Raw genomic sequence first — 15,093 nt, 5'->3', positions numbered from 1 at the left:
AGATTCCTTGCAGAAAATCTCCCCTACCTTTCCTCGCCGCAGGGTTTTTATCAGGGATAAAAAAAACAATCTTCGCCCTTCACAGTAGGCTCGGAGACCTTGAAAGGAAACCTTCAGGAACATGGGTACATGCAGGTAATCCCGCAATTCTGGACCTGTGAGAAGACCCAGTAAACTTTTATTGGCCTCACTACCAAAAAGTACTGGATCCCAGGGCCCAGCTTTAAAGGCATTCGCAAGCAAAACCTTGTGTCTTCGGATGACGAGGCCCGGGTACCGTTCATTTCGTCCATTACGGAAACATCAGAATGGATCTGGTCAGGATGGCTGGCTTTCATCAAAGGATTACTGCCCGTGGAGCTCAGTACAACACATCCTTACACGTGCCCAACACCTTAGACACTGGCGAAAAAACTGAGGGCTCCCAGTAATGGGAGGGGTTATATGGGGGAAGTTCACGCCTTAAGGGGCGTGCCAGTGTCCAGCACCTGATACGCCGATATAACCCACATAGTTATCACTATGGCTCTGTGTCCCCTGAAAATAAAATATATATATATATATATATATATATATATATATATATATACAGTATATATATATATATATATATATATATATATATATATATATATATATATATATATATATATATATATGTATATATATATATATATATATATATGTATATATAGATATATATATATGTATATATATATATATATATATATGTATATATATTAAATACACTGCAGCTAACACCTGCCTGCCTGCCTGCTCAATCTATATCACACTCTCTCTCCGTCCACGCCATCAACACAATACACAGGGCCAACGTGCAGGCAGTCTTATAAAGTGTGGGGCATGGACTTAGGCACCCTGCCTTTGGCCAATTATGGCTCTCTGAGCTGACGGTGCTGGGATTGGGCACTGGGATTGGCCAAAGCATGTAGGTCATGGTGCATGCTTTGGCCAGTCATCATACAGCAATGCACTGCGATCTTGCAGTGCATTATGGGGCATTATGCGGCACTCAAATTTGCCGCGAACATCCCATAATGTCAGTTTTTCAGCGGCGAACACCCGATGTTTGGGACTAACTCATTCCTACTCCCTGGCAAGTAGTACCGAAGAGCCTCTAGGGCCCACTTTAGACCCCTTTCATACTGTGCCGCCCATAGCGTCAGCGGTAAAACGCCTCTATTTTTAGCTGCGTTTTACTGTCGGATTTGCAGCGCACTTCGTCCGCTAGCGGGTGCTTTTAACCCCTGCTAGCGCCTGAGAAAGGGTTAAAACCGCCTGCAATGCGCCGCAATAGCGGCGTTTTGCCGGCGGTATAGCTGTGCTGCCTTATTGATTTCAATGGGGAGCAGCAGTGGAGTAGTGGTAAACACACCACTCCTTCACCGCTCGAAAGAAGCTGCTGGCAGGACTTTTCCTGATGTCCTGCCAGCGCACAGTTCTGACGTGAAAGCTCTCGGGCTTTCACACTGGAGATAATGGTGCAGCTGTTTGAGAACAGATTGCAGGTGCTATTTTTAACGCTATAGTGCCTTCAAAATGCCCTCGGTGTGAAAGGGGTCTAAAGGTCAAACACTCTCCCTCCACAATACTATAATTCCCATTCTTCAGAGGTCAGCTTCTGACTCAAATCGACCACCATATATTCTTCTCACCTATCACATGGAACAAGACAGCCCCCAGTCCTACTCTTGTCTAATCAGAGGCTGCTTCAAACTTTAAAAAGCCACTTCAGCCTTTAGATTCCATGTAAGTGGTCCTAGTGTTAGGACCACAGATACCAGGGTGCCTTGACGAGGCTCTGTGGCTTATGCATGCATTTGCAAATGTGTGCAGACTAAACCCCTGTTTTTAATGTACTGTTAGCCCTTGTACACACAGTCAGACATTCCGACAACAAAATCCGTCGGATTTTGTCCAAAACTTGTGTTGCATACAGACGGTAAGACAAATTTGTCGGAAAATCCGATCGTGCGCAACGTGATGACGTTATTTCGTTATGACGGGACTACGTTCAGGCTAGTAGCCAATAGCTTTGGTCTAGGAATTTGATCTGAGCAATGCGTGGCACTTTGTCCGATCGGAATACTCTACACACAATCAGACAAAGTCCGATCGGATGATGTTGTTGGAAAGTTTATAGCCCAGCTCTAAAACTTTGTCCGTCGGATATTCCGACGGAAACAGTCTAATGGAGCCCACACACAGTCGGATTATCCGACAACAGGGTCCGATCGGACATTTTCCGTTGGAATGTCCGACCATGTGTACAAGGGCTTAGACAGGTTAATTTGGTTATCAGCGAGCTGGTGGTAAGTAGGCTTGGCTTTTACCTGGGCATTCCCCAGGCTTTGTTGTTATCTGATTTAGCCTTCCAATGCCGCTTACTGCTATAGCCAGCTATAGATGAGGGCGGTATTTTCATATTGTATTTGTATTGGTCCAGCAATGCACCAACACCCTTGCAGCCATTGTGCTATATGCTGGGTGTTTGGTGTGCTGCATGTACCTTTTAAGAAGGGATGGCTCCCCTTTCAGTCCACCTGCCCTCATCTACCCATTAGAATGCATGTGCCTCCACAGTGGGGATAATCATATTATAGTGTTAGGACCACAAATACCAGGGTGCCTTGACGAGGCTCTGTGGCTTAGGCATGTGTTTGCAAATGTATACGGACTAAACCCCTGTTTTTAACGTACTGTTAGACAGGTTAATTTGGTTGTCAGCGAGCTGGTGGTAAGTAGGCTTGGGTTTTGCCTGGGCATTCCCCAGGCTTTGTTGTTAACACACAAATCCCTGTTCTGGGAGGAGAGACAGATCATGAGTTCCTACCTGCTAGGAACAATGATCTGTCTTTTCCTCCAGTCACTCCTATCCCTCTACAGTTAGAACACACACTAGGGAACACAGTTGACCCCTTGATCGCCCCCTAGTGTTAACCCCTCCCCTGCCAGTGACATTTAAATAGTAATCAGTGCATTTTTATACCACTGACCACTGTATAATTGTCAATGGTCCCCAATTGTCTGCCTGCCATAATGTTGCAGTCCCGATAAAAATTGCTGATTACCGGCATCACTAGTTAAAAAAATAATAATAATAAAAATGCCATAAATCTTTCCCCTATTTTGTAGACGATATAACTTTTGTGCAAACAAATCCATATACGCTTATTGTGATTTTTATTACCAAACAATATGTAGGAATGTCAGAAACCATGAATCAGACTAAGACAGAAGTACAGTTAAATCACACTTGTTTAATAATATTAAAAAAAGGTAAATGTAGTCAAAACATAGCCAGAGTTCAGGAACCGGAACGGATAGTCAGACAAGCCAAAATGTCAGGGAGCCAGAGACGAGCATAGTAGAACAGCAAGCAGGATCTTGAGCCAGAAGGAATGTCAGCCAAGCAAGTTTTTAACAGGAACACAGGCGTTCGTCTCTAGAGATGTGACCAAGGTGAAGAGAGCGATGATCTGGACTGGGCGGCTTAAGTAGGCAGGACTGATGAGCAGGATATCATCAACAGGTGAGTCACAGTGGAGAGATGGGAGCTGGGAATTAGCTGACAGCTGAGCGGCCAGCTTAGAGAAGGAAGGGCTGAGTCCAGCCCTGACTTGGCTGCTTTCACACCGGAGTGGGCGGGTGTTGGCGGTAAAACGCTATTATTTTTAGCGGCTCTTTACCATCGTTTTTTCGGAGGTTTTCAGCCGCTAGTGGGGTGCTTTTAACCCCTAGAGGCCGATAAAGGGTTAAAACGATCAACAAAGTGCCGCTGCCGGCAGGTCGTTGGCACTGCCCATTCATTTCAATGGGCAGGGGCGGATTAGGAGTTATACATTACTCCTTCACCGCTCCAAAGATGCTGCTTGCAGGAGTTTTTTTAACGTCCTGCCAGCACATCGCCTCAGTGTGAAAGCACTCGGGCTTTCACACTAAGACTGCAGGGGAGCTGTTTTTCAAGCACTTTACAGGCGCTATTTTTAGCCCAAAAGCGCCTGAAAAAAGCCTCAGTGTGAAATGAGTCAAATAATATATATCGGGCTAAACTGAGGAAAAAATTAGCTTTTTAGAAAAAAAAATGGAAATATTTATTATAGCAAAAAGTACAAAAATATTGTGTTTTTTTTTAAATTGACGCTCTTTTTTTGTTTATAGCGCAAAAAATAAAAACCACAGGGATGATGAAATGCCACCAAAAGAAAGCTGTATTTGTGGGAAAAAAAGAATTTCAATTTTGTTTGGGTACAGCATCGCACAACCACACAATTGTCAGTTAAAGCGGCGCAGTTCCGTATCGCAAAAAATGGCCTGGTCATTGAGCAGCCAAATCTTATGGAGCTGAAGTGGTTAAACTACATGCAATCCTACAATTCTTTTACATCATTTATTAGTACCATATAAATTGATCTCTCTCTATATCTGCCTTATTCCCCTATGCTAAACCGGACCTATTTCATACCCACAAAATATATACAGTATCTCACAAAAGTGAGTACACTGGTACAGCTTGTATAACAGTGTAAATCTGCTGTCCACTCAAAAAAACACAACACACAGCCATTAATGTCTAAACCCCTGGCAACAGAACTGCAATTTTCCCTCCCCGGTGTCATGTGACTCGTTAATGTTACAAGGTCTTAGGTGTGAATGGGGAGCAGGTGTGTTAAATTTGGTGTTATCGCTCTCACTCTCTCATACTGGTCACTGGAGTTCAACATGGCACCTCATGGCAAAGAACTCTCTGAGGAGCTGAAAAAAAGAATTGTTGCTCTACATAAAGATGGCCTAGGCTATAGGAAGATTGCCAAGACCCTGAAACTGAGCTGCAGTATGGTGGCCAAGACCATATAGTGATTTAACAGGACAGGTTCCACTCAGAACATGCCTCATCATGGTCGACCAAAGAAATGAAGTGCACATGCTCAGCGTCATATTCAAAGGTTGTTTTTGGGAAATAGATGTATGAGTGCTGCCAGCATTGCTGCAAAGGTTGAAGAGGTGGGGGGGTCAGCCTGTCAGTGCTCAGACCATACGCCGCACACTGCATCAAATTGTTCTACATGGCTGTTGTCCCAGAAGAAAACCTCTTCTAAATATGATGCACAAGAAAGCCTGCAAACAGTTTGCTGAAAACAAGCAGACTAAGGACATGGATTACTGGAACCATGTCCTGTGGTCTGATGAGACCAAGATAAACTTATTTGGTTCAGATGGTGTCAAGCATGTGTGGGGCAACCAGGTGAGGAATACAAAGACAATTGTGTCTTGCTACAGTCAAGCATGGGGGTGGTAGTGTCATGGTCTGGGGCTGCATGAGTGCTGCCGGCACTGGGGAGCTACAGTTCATTGAGGGAACCATGAATGCCAACATGTACTGTGACATACTGGGGCAGAGCATGATCCCCTCTCTTCGGAGACTGGGCCGCAGGACAGTATTCCAACATGATAACGACCCCCAAACACACCTCCAAGACGACCACTGCCTTGCTAAAGAAGCTGAGGGTAAAGGTGATGGACTGCCCAAGCATGTATCCAGACCTAAACCCTATTGAGCATCTGTGGGACATCCTCAAACGGAAGGTGGCGAAGCGCAAGGTCTCTAGCTTAGGGTGATCAGATGCCTGCTTATCTCCTTGTCTTCCCTGGCAGAGTCATTTTCCTCCGCTCCCCACCCAGTAGTAGCCGGGGCCTGGAGAGTGAGACCTGGGAGGCTGTGAGGCAGGTGGAGGCGGCAATGGCCAGAGAGAGGCAGCTGAGCTCAGCTGATGATGTCCTGCAGCAGGAATAGAGGGGAAGCAGATTCAATGGTGGGGCTGCCAGTGCCTTCAAGGCTTCAACACAGGTGAGCTTTGGGGGTGTCTGTGAATAGACTACATTGCACTGTGTCTGTCTCTCTGGCATAATAGATGGTATCAGAACTCGCAGGCAGCGGGGGGCACTTATTGGTCATAAGTTAACAAAATGTGCACCCAGCAGCCATGTTATGTGACCCACTGTGACAGAGCCAGCCAGAGCCATGATAGAGTGCCTGCTGCCTGTGAGTTATCATAATGCTGATGATGTTAACCAGTTTCCGATCGCCTGATAGCAGATTTACTGCTACAGGGCGGACGCGCTGTGCAGGATCACTTATATACGCGATCATGCATTTCTGGGTATCAGAGCCAATCAGCGGATCCGGCGGACTCGCCTAGTGGTCTGCCTATGTAAATAAGGCAGTTCGCCCATTCTGTCAGTATGGAAGACATTGTTCCTGTGTTTCTGTAAAGCAAGTACAGGGATCTATGTTTTCCCTTGGTAAAATCACCTGCCTCAAAAACACTTGTTAGGCACACATTTAACCCATTGATTGTCCTAGATGTTATCCCCTTCCCAGCCAGTTTCATTAGTACAGTGACAGTAAATAATTTTAGCACTAATCACTGTATTAGTGTCACTGGTTCCCCCAAAGTGTCAAAAGTGTCACTAATGTCGCGTACACACGAGCGGAATGTCCATCAGAAAAAGTCAGACAGAATCTTTGCATCATATATTCCGATCGTGTGTGTGCCTCATCTGACTTTTTTTTCGAAAATTCTGATGGACCTAGAAATAGAACAAGTTTTAAATATTTCCGACTGAACCAATTCCTTTTGGAAAAACCACTCGTCTGTATGCTGTTCCGACCGACCAAAAACGACGCAAATCTGGTCACCTTACTCTAGCTGCACCAGATTTTGCACAGATAACGGTGATATATATGCTTGTGCACATAACCGGCCAGCTATGGCAGTGCCCGCACCGATCTCTGTCGGCCAGCAGATGGCGCCGCGGCACCGGTAAAACTCTTGTGATCACGGATTGCACTCTGCACCGTTCTCCCGAAGTTCACATCCATAGATTACATATTAACCAAAGCATGTAACCGGATCATGGGACGAGGGGAAACATTACAGAACACCTGCTCCATTTATTAGTACATCCTTTAATTAGAAGTCACCACTCTGATAAACAATAGCAGCTCTGCAATTACTTCTTATAAAGTGAAGAGCAGCCATGTCAGACTGTGCTAAAGGAACCCGCAAGGACATAGGTATGTGATGTCTCCCTGTATTCCCTTATGGTGTGCTTCTACTGGATACACTCGTATTTTCTAGCAATTGAACAAATCATGTGTGAGAATACTACAAGCGGCTATTCCTGTCATAGAAGTGGTGCCGTTCTTTCTACAGTTGTATTTATGAAGGATGGCCACTAGATGGCGACATGACAGCTTGTTTCCAGCACAGTCCATTGGACACGGGCAGGCATACAAGCTGCAAAGTGGCTCTGCCGGGCAATGGGCTTGCTGTAAAGTGAGGAGGCTCGGAGATAGGTTGGCAGAGTCTGGCCCTAGTGCTCTTGTAGCACAGCAAGGCAGAAGGTACATTGTGTATTTTGTTGTTTAGGATAAATAGTAATATTTATACAAATAACAGGATTCCGTGTATAGAGCAGATATGACTGTGAGAGCTGAGTGCCTGTAGGTTACCCCATAGGAGTGTCCGTATGGCAGGACAGACGGTGCACACGTGACTGCCATTGTAGAAGTCACTCACAATCCTTACATAATGTGTCTTCTCCATGATATAATGTGTCTTCTCCATGTTATGTGTCCTCTCCATGATATAATGTGTCTTCTCCATGTTATGTGTCCTCTCCATGATATAATGTGTCTTCTACATGATATAATGTGTCTTCTCCATGATATAATGTGTCCTCTCCATGTTATAATGTGTCTTCTCAATGTTATAATGTGTCTTCTCCATGTTATATGTCCTCTCCATGATATAATGTGTCTTCTCCATGATATAATGTGTCTTCTCCATGATATAATGTGTCTTCTCCATGTTATAACGTGTCTTCTCCATGTTATAATGTGTCTTCTCCATGTTATAATGTGTCTTCTCCATGTTATGTGTCTTCTCCATGATATAATGTGTCTTCTCCATGTTATAATGTGTCTTTTCCATGATATAATGTGTCTTCTCCATGTTATAATGTGTCTTTTCCATGATTAAATGTGTCTTCTCCATATTATAATGTGTCTTCTCCATGATATAACTTGTCTTCTCCATGATATAACTTGTCTTCTCCATAATATAATGTGTCTTCTCCATGATATAACGTGTCTTCTCCATGATATAACGTGTCTTCTCTATGATATAACTTGTCTTCTCCATGATATAACGTGTCTTCTCTATGATACCATGTATCTTCTCTGTGATTTAACATGTCTGCACCATGTTATAACTTGTTTTCTCCATGATATAATGTGTTTTCTCCATGATATACTGTGTTGTGTTGTGTATATGTTATGTTGGTACACTATATAGCCAAAAGTATTGGGACACATGCCTTTACATGCACATGAACTTTAATGTCATCCCAGTCTTAGTCCGTAGGGTTCAATATTGAATTGGTTCAGCCTTTGCTGCTATAACAGCTTCAGCTCTTCTGGAAAGGCTGTCCACAAGGTTTAGGAGTGTGTCTATGGGAATGTTTGACCATTCTTCCAGAAACGCATTTGTGAGGTCAGGCACTGATGTGGATGGGAAGGCTTGGTCTCCACTCTCATTCCAAAGGTGTTCAATCGGGTTTAGGGCTATACTCTGTGCAGGCCATTCAAGTTTCTCCACCCCAAACTCGCTATTCATGTCTTTTTGTGCACTGGTGTGCAGTCATATTGGAACAGGAAGGGGCCATCCACAAACTGTTAACACAAAGTTGGGAGCATGAACTTGTCCAAAATGTCTTGGTATGCTGACGCTAGGGATGAGCCGAACACCCCCCGGTTCGGTTCGCACCAGAACTTTCGAACGGACCCCAAATTCGAACAAACTTTAGAACCCCATTGACGTCTATGGGACTCGAACGTTCGAAATTAAAAGTGCTAATTTTAACGGCTAATATGCAAGATACTGTCCTAAAAAGGGTTTGGGGACCTGGCTCCTGCCCCAGGGGACATGGGTCAATGCCTAAAATGTTTTTAAAAATAGCCGTTGTGGCGGAAGCACTGATTTTAATGATGATTAAAGTGAAAAAAAAAGTGAAATATTCCTTTAAATATGGTGCCTGGGGGGTGTCTGTAGTATGCCTGTGAAGTGCCACGTGTTTCCCATATTTAGAACAGTCCCTGCACAAAATGACATTAAACAGAAATAACATCATTGAAAACTGCTTGCGGTTTTAATGTTATATCTGGTTCCTGCAATATGGTTGAAAACCATTGAGAAAAATGGCATGGGTAGCCTTCCCTGCCCATTACCAGCCCCTTTGGGTCTTGTATGCATATCAAGGGGAACCCTGTACCCATATTAAAAAAAGGAAATGCGTGTGGCCCCCAGGCCCTATATACTCAGAACAGCAGTATACAGGCGGTGCAAACAAGACAGGGACTGTGTAGGTTTGTTGTGTTAAGTTGAATCTGTTTGTAATTTTCAACTGGTACATTTTTAAAGTGTAGCTCCAGTCAAAAAAACTATTTTTAAGCTTTTTGGAAAACATAGGGAAGGGTTATCACCCCTGTATAATTTGTTTTGTCGTCCATCTTTTTTCATCTCACTTGCTGTTGTCTCCTTCCGTTTGCAAGTAGGAGATGTTTGTAAGTTGGATTTTTGAAAGTAGGGGCCTGCCCTATATGCTCTGCAGAAATGGCGGAACAAGGTGTTGGTTTTGCCACAACATTGTAAGCCCTCAAAGTGACTCTTGCTGGGCGCTGGAGCGCCCTGCTGTGAACGATTATATCAAGAATTGTAATTACATGCCATTGTTGAACAGTGGTAGAAAAATTGACCTTTGGTGGTTGTGGTGCTGGTGCCACAACACTATAAGTCCTCACAGTTACTCTGGGTGGGCACAGGAACGGGCCCTCCTGTTAAATATTATATCAAGAATTGTAATTACATGTCCCTGTTAAACAGGGGCAGAAAAATTGGGCCTTAGGCACTGGTGCTGGTGCCACGACACTGCAACCTCTCCCATATACTCTAGTTTTATTGCAGGAATTAGCCCTGCTGCAAAGCATTGCATCAAAAATTGTACTTAAACGCCCCTGTTAAACAGGGGCAGAAAAATTGGGCCTTAGGCACTGGTGCTGGTGCCACCACACTGCAACCTCTCCCATATACTCTAGTTTTATTGCAGGAATTAGCCCTGCTGCAAAGCATTGCATCAAAAATTGTACTTAAACGCCCCTGTTAAACAGGGGCAGAAAAATTGGGCTAATGGCATCACCCAGAACCAGAAATGTTCTTCCAACATATCAGCGGAGGAGGAAGAGGATAGACAATCAACATAACAGGACAGTCACTCAGCATCAGCATAGGCAGTCTTGAAGGGATGTGATATTTCAAAAAAAATTATTCGGTTACATCAGCTTCAGGTGCTTGGTAGCTGTGGGTGATCCAAGACTGATTCATCTTGATGAAGGTCAGTCGATCAACTGATTCGGTGGACAGGCGCACCCTGTGATCGGTAACAAAGCCACCAGCAGCACTGTAGGTGCGTTCCGAAAGAACGCTGGATGCAGGACAGGCCAGTAGCTCAATTGCATACTGTGCAAGCTCTGGCCAGTGATTCATCCTCAAGACCCAGTAAGCCAGAGGATTTTCGGTGGGAAAGGTGTCCAAGTCTGACCTTGCCCCTAGGTATTCCTGCACCATGTAAATCAGACGCTGGCGATGGTTGCTGGAACCGATCATACCTTGGGGCTGCGGACTAAAAAATTGTCTGAAAGCATCAGTCAGACGGCCACCTTCTCCACCGCTCCTTCTGACCGATGCCTCAGCAACACGTTGTCCAGGACCAGGAGTTTATAACCTCCCAGTCTCTGGGAACGCGTTGCACAGACCTTTCTGCAAGGCCTCCCAGAGATGTCTCATCCTCTGCTCCCTCTGCGATGGCAAGATAAGGTCGGCAACCTTACCCTTGTACCGTGGATCAAGGAGAGTGGCCAGCCAGTAATGGTCCCTCTCCTTGATCCGAAGAATACGAGGATCCTTCCGCAGGCTTTGCAGGATCAGGGAGGCCATGCAGCGAAGGTTAGCTGAGGCATTCGGTCCGGAGTCCTCTGGGTCACTAAGGGCAACATGATCCGCAGCTACCTCCTCCCAGCCACGTACAAGTCCACTTGTTTCTTGGGACTGTAAATCATCCCTACAAGACTGCTGCTGTTGCTGCTGCTGATGCTGAGTGCCAGCCTCCACCTCCATGCTGACACAATTATCCTCCTCCTCATCCTCCTCCTCATCCTCTTCCTGTGTGATGGGTGGCACAGCAGGAACACTGTCTGGATAAAGGGGGCCTTGAGAGGCAAGGAAGTCCTCCTCTTCCTGCCTCTGTTCTGCCTCAAGTGCCCTGTCCATTATTCCACGCAGCGTATGCTCCAAGAGGTGGACAAGAGGTACAGTGTCACTGATGCATGCACTGTCACTGCTCACCATCCTTGTGGCCTCCTCAAACGGTGACAGGACAGTGCATGCATCCCTGATCATGCCCCACTGGCGTGGTGAGAAAAAACCAAGCTCCCCTGACCCTGTCCTGGTGCCGTAGTCACTCAGGTACTCATTGATGGCCCTCTGCTGCGTGTGCAGCCGCTGCAGCATGGCCAACGTTGAGTTCCACCTGGTGGGCATGTCACATATAAGGCGGTTCTTGGGCAGGTTCAACTCCTTTTGGAGCTCAGCCAGCCGAGCACAGGCATTAAATGATCGGCGGAAATGCACACAGACTTTCCTGGCCTGCTTCAGGACATCCTGTAAGCCGGGGTACCTGCCCAAGAACCGCTGCACCACCAGGTTAAGGACGTGAGCTACACAGGGCACATGGGTCAGTTGTCCCTGTCGGAGGGCGGAGAGGAGGTTGGTGCCATTGTCACAAACCACCATTCCTGGCTTAAGCTGGCGTGGCGTCAACCACCTCTCGGCCTGCCCCTGCAGAGCTGACAAAACATCCGCCCCAGTGTGGCTCCTGTCCCCCAAACATACCAGCGCAAGCACGGCATGGCATCGTTTTGCCTGCGTACTTGCGTAGCCCCTGGAACGCCTACGGAGCACCGCTGCTTCTGAGGACAGAGCACTGGAAGAGGCCATGGAGGAAGAAGAAGAGGAGGGGGTGGAGGAGAGAGGTGTGTCACAACCAATAGTAGCATTTTGGAGGCGTGGTGGTGGAACAACCTCCAACACTACTGCACCTTGTCCTGCATCCTTCCCAGCTGCCAGAAGAGTGACCCAATGGGCCGTGAAAGACAGGTAACGTCCCCTGTCCATGCCTGCTGGACCATGAGTCAGCGGTAATATGCACCTTACCGCTGACCGCCCTGTCCAGCGAGGCAAGGACATTGCCTTCCACATGCCGGTAGAGAGCCGGAATCGCCTTCCGTGAGAAAAAGTGGCGTTTGGGGACCTGCCACTGAGGAACCGCACATTGTACAAACTCACGGAAGGGGGCCGAGTCTACCAACTGAAAAGGCAGCAGTTGAAGTGCTAGCAATTTAGCCAAGCTAGCATTCAACCGCTGGGCATGTGGATGGCTGGGAGTGAACTTCTTTCGCCGGTCCAGCAGCTGGGGCAGGGACATTTGCCTTGTTCCCGGAAGCACTTGGCTGTGACACACCTAATTCTACACCTTCATTCCTCTCAGAGCAGGTTTCAGAGAGCACTGAAGGTCTAGTGGGGTTGGAGATCCCAGCTGATGAGGAGCAAGGAGAGGTCCGCTTTGTTCTTTGGTGTGGGTCTTTGAGGTACGCTTGCCAACGAGCTGCATGGCAGCTCAACATATGTCTGGTCAAGTAGTGGTGCCCAAGCGGCTGATGTTTTGGCCACTCGAGATACGCTTGAGACATATGTTGCAAATAGCAGCAGTGCGATCTGATGCACTCGTCTCAAAAAAGGCCCACACCAAAGAACTTTTAGAATAACGCGCAGAGGCAGCGCCCTGCACAGGCGGAACTCTGCGGTGTGATTCAGTCGGTGTGCTGCCCCTAAGCTGGCCCCCGGAGGGCATCCTGCCTCGTTGGACATGTGCCTCCTCCTCCTCCTCCTCCTCCTCTCTCCTACCAGGCACCCACGTGGAGTCAGTGCCCTCATCATCCCCTCCCTCTTCATCGCTGTAGCAAACCTGGCAGTATGCTGCAGCTTGTGGAACATGACTGCCAGATTGCTGTCCTTCTTGAGCATCCCCTCTCTCTGCGCTCACGCTACTGCCTTCCTCTAGCTGAGTGTCATCATCAGAGCCCACAAAACACTGGGCATCCTCCTGGAGCATGTACCCAACACTGTGCTCAAAGAGTTCAGGAGACTCCTCAGGAGGACGTGGTGGGTCTAGGGAAGGAGTCACTGATGATGACATTGAGAGGAGGGAAGACGATGCGTTGGCAGCTGCTTTGCTAGTACCCTGAGACTGGGTGAGAGAGGATGAGCCCACGCACAGAAAGTCGTCCAAGTAGTGGATGACCGACTCCAGGCCCGAAACGTCTCTCACCACCCACGCCAAAAATGAGCTGAACGCCTCAAAGTAGGCACAGGAAATGGAACAGCCCATGGGCAGGCACTTATCCACATAGAACTTGCCCCGCCAATGGCACCCCAACAGCGGGAAGCTGTCCGGGTGGACCGGGAGCAGTCGAAACGCCGACTCCACATCTGCCTTGGCCATGAGAGCCCCGCACCCATAATGCCTGACCCACCTCACCGCCGCATCAAATGACGTGTATGAGACCGTACACGCATCAGGGTCGATGAATTCGTTGACCGACCCCCCTTTAGGAATGAAATTTCCCCGGCTCTTTCTTAGGTACTACACCCAGCGGGGACACCACCAGGTCACCCCACGGTTGCGCCTCGAAAGGCCTACCTCCTTGCCCAATTTGTCGTCCACCACCCCCGGGTGTTCCAAAGCTGATCGCAAGTTCCGAGTCACTGGCGGCACCTCTGTCAATGAACAAGGAATCCTGAAACCGTCCCGAAACCCCGAAATCAACCCCCGCGCCGCCCCACCATCCGGATACTTACTTAGGAAACGAAGCATCCTTTCCAGGTTCACCGGTGTCATCCCTTTTGTGAGCAACATCGCCGGCACATTTTCCTTTCTTAAGACAGCGGGACAATGCGTGGGCGCCGCCGCAGCCGGAGCACTCGTGCTTAAATCGGCACGCTCCCCCGAATTTACAAGCCCCCTCGTTAAAGGGCCAGCACACCCCCCACTTTTTTCCGGCCGGCAGCCCTGAGGATGACACACTCCCGCCCCCCCCTGAAGAAACAGAGTAGGAGTCCGAGCCGCAGACATAAGCCTCATCCAGAGGCTGATGTCCTTGTGGTCCCAGCGCAGTTCCGACTGCACCGCCTTCCGCTGCCTGAACTGCTCGTCATAACGCATCCATGCCACCCCCCCGTACACCCCATAAGCCTCCCCAATCGCGTCCATATAGCAGAACAATGCCGAGCAATGCTCGGGGTTCTTCTCCCCTATCACGCTAGCCAAGATAGCGAACACCTGAAGCCAATTTGAGAAAGTGCGCGGAATCAGCCGATACCTACGCTTCTCCTCGTCGTCCTTCTTGGAACTGTCCGGCTTGACCCTATCCAAGTTAAACTTCTCAAGGGGGAGCAAAGAGAAAATCTCCACATACTCACCCTTGCCAATCTTATCCCGCACCTCCTGCTTCAGGTACGCCCCAAACGGGCCCTCGAAGCACACATACACTTCGCACCAGGCAGCATCCGCAATCCTAACCACATCTGTCCGCGCCCCGGGTTCCGCGACCACCGGGGGGACCACCGGGGGGACCACCGGGGGGACCCCTGCGCCCCCAGGCCCCATGTCCACCACCCCCCCAGAAGCCGCAGCGGTCGGGGGTCCACCACCGAATGCGAATCGCAGACCTCAGGATCAGCGCGTTCAGGCGTAGCCCATAGTTCCCGCGGCCCCTGACCACCCCTGGCATGCTGGCGTCCGAGACCAGCCCTGCCAGGCACCTTGGTGGCTCTTTTCATCCCACCCGCACCATCCCGGGAGCAGGAACCCCCCCGTGCCGCACCCCGCCCCCCT

The 15,093-nt window shown here is 48.2% G+C and overlaps 1 protein-coding gene across 2 annotated transcripts in view; it reads left to right on the top strand.

The window, feature by feature from the left end:
- Nucleotides 1–6,919: 6,919 nt before the first annotated feature.
- The window catches only part of AADAT (aminoadipate aminotransferase), a 170,503-nt gene continuing 162,329 nt past the window's right edge, over nucleotides 6,920–15,093 (top strand). The window contains exon 1 of one of the 2 annotated variants that reach the window (XM_077477205.1): nucleotides 6,920–7,099. In XM_077477205.1, the coding sequence (XP_077333331.1) occupies nucleotides 7,063–7,099 (37 nt within the window). In that variant the 5' untranslated portion in view covers nucleotides 6,920–7,062. Of the gene's footprint in view, nucleotides 7,100–7,304; nucleotides 7,430–15,093 lie in introns of those variants that run through there. The other variant, XM_077477206.1, reaches the window with a different exon arrangement.

This window comes from Lithobates pipiens, unplaced genomic scaffold (assembly GCF_037356315.1).
Source record: "Lithobates pipiens isolate NorthernLeopardFrog02 unplaced genomic scaffold, aLitPip1_a1.2 Scaffold_13, whole genome shotgun sequence".
Lineage (NCBI taxonomy): Eukaryota > Metazoa > Chordata > Amphibia > Anura > Ranidae > Lithobates > Lithobates pipiens.
Note: the sequence above shows the minus strand (reverse complement) of the source record. Positions and strands in the feature narration are given on the sequence as shown.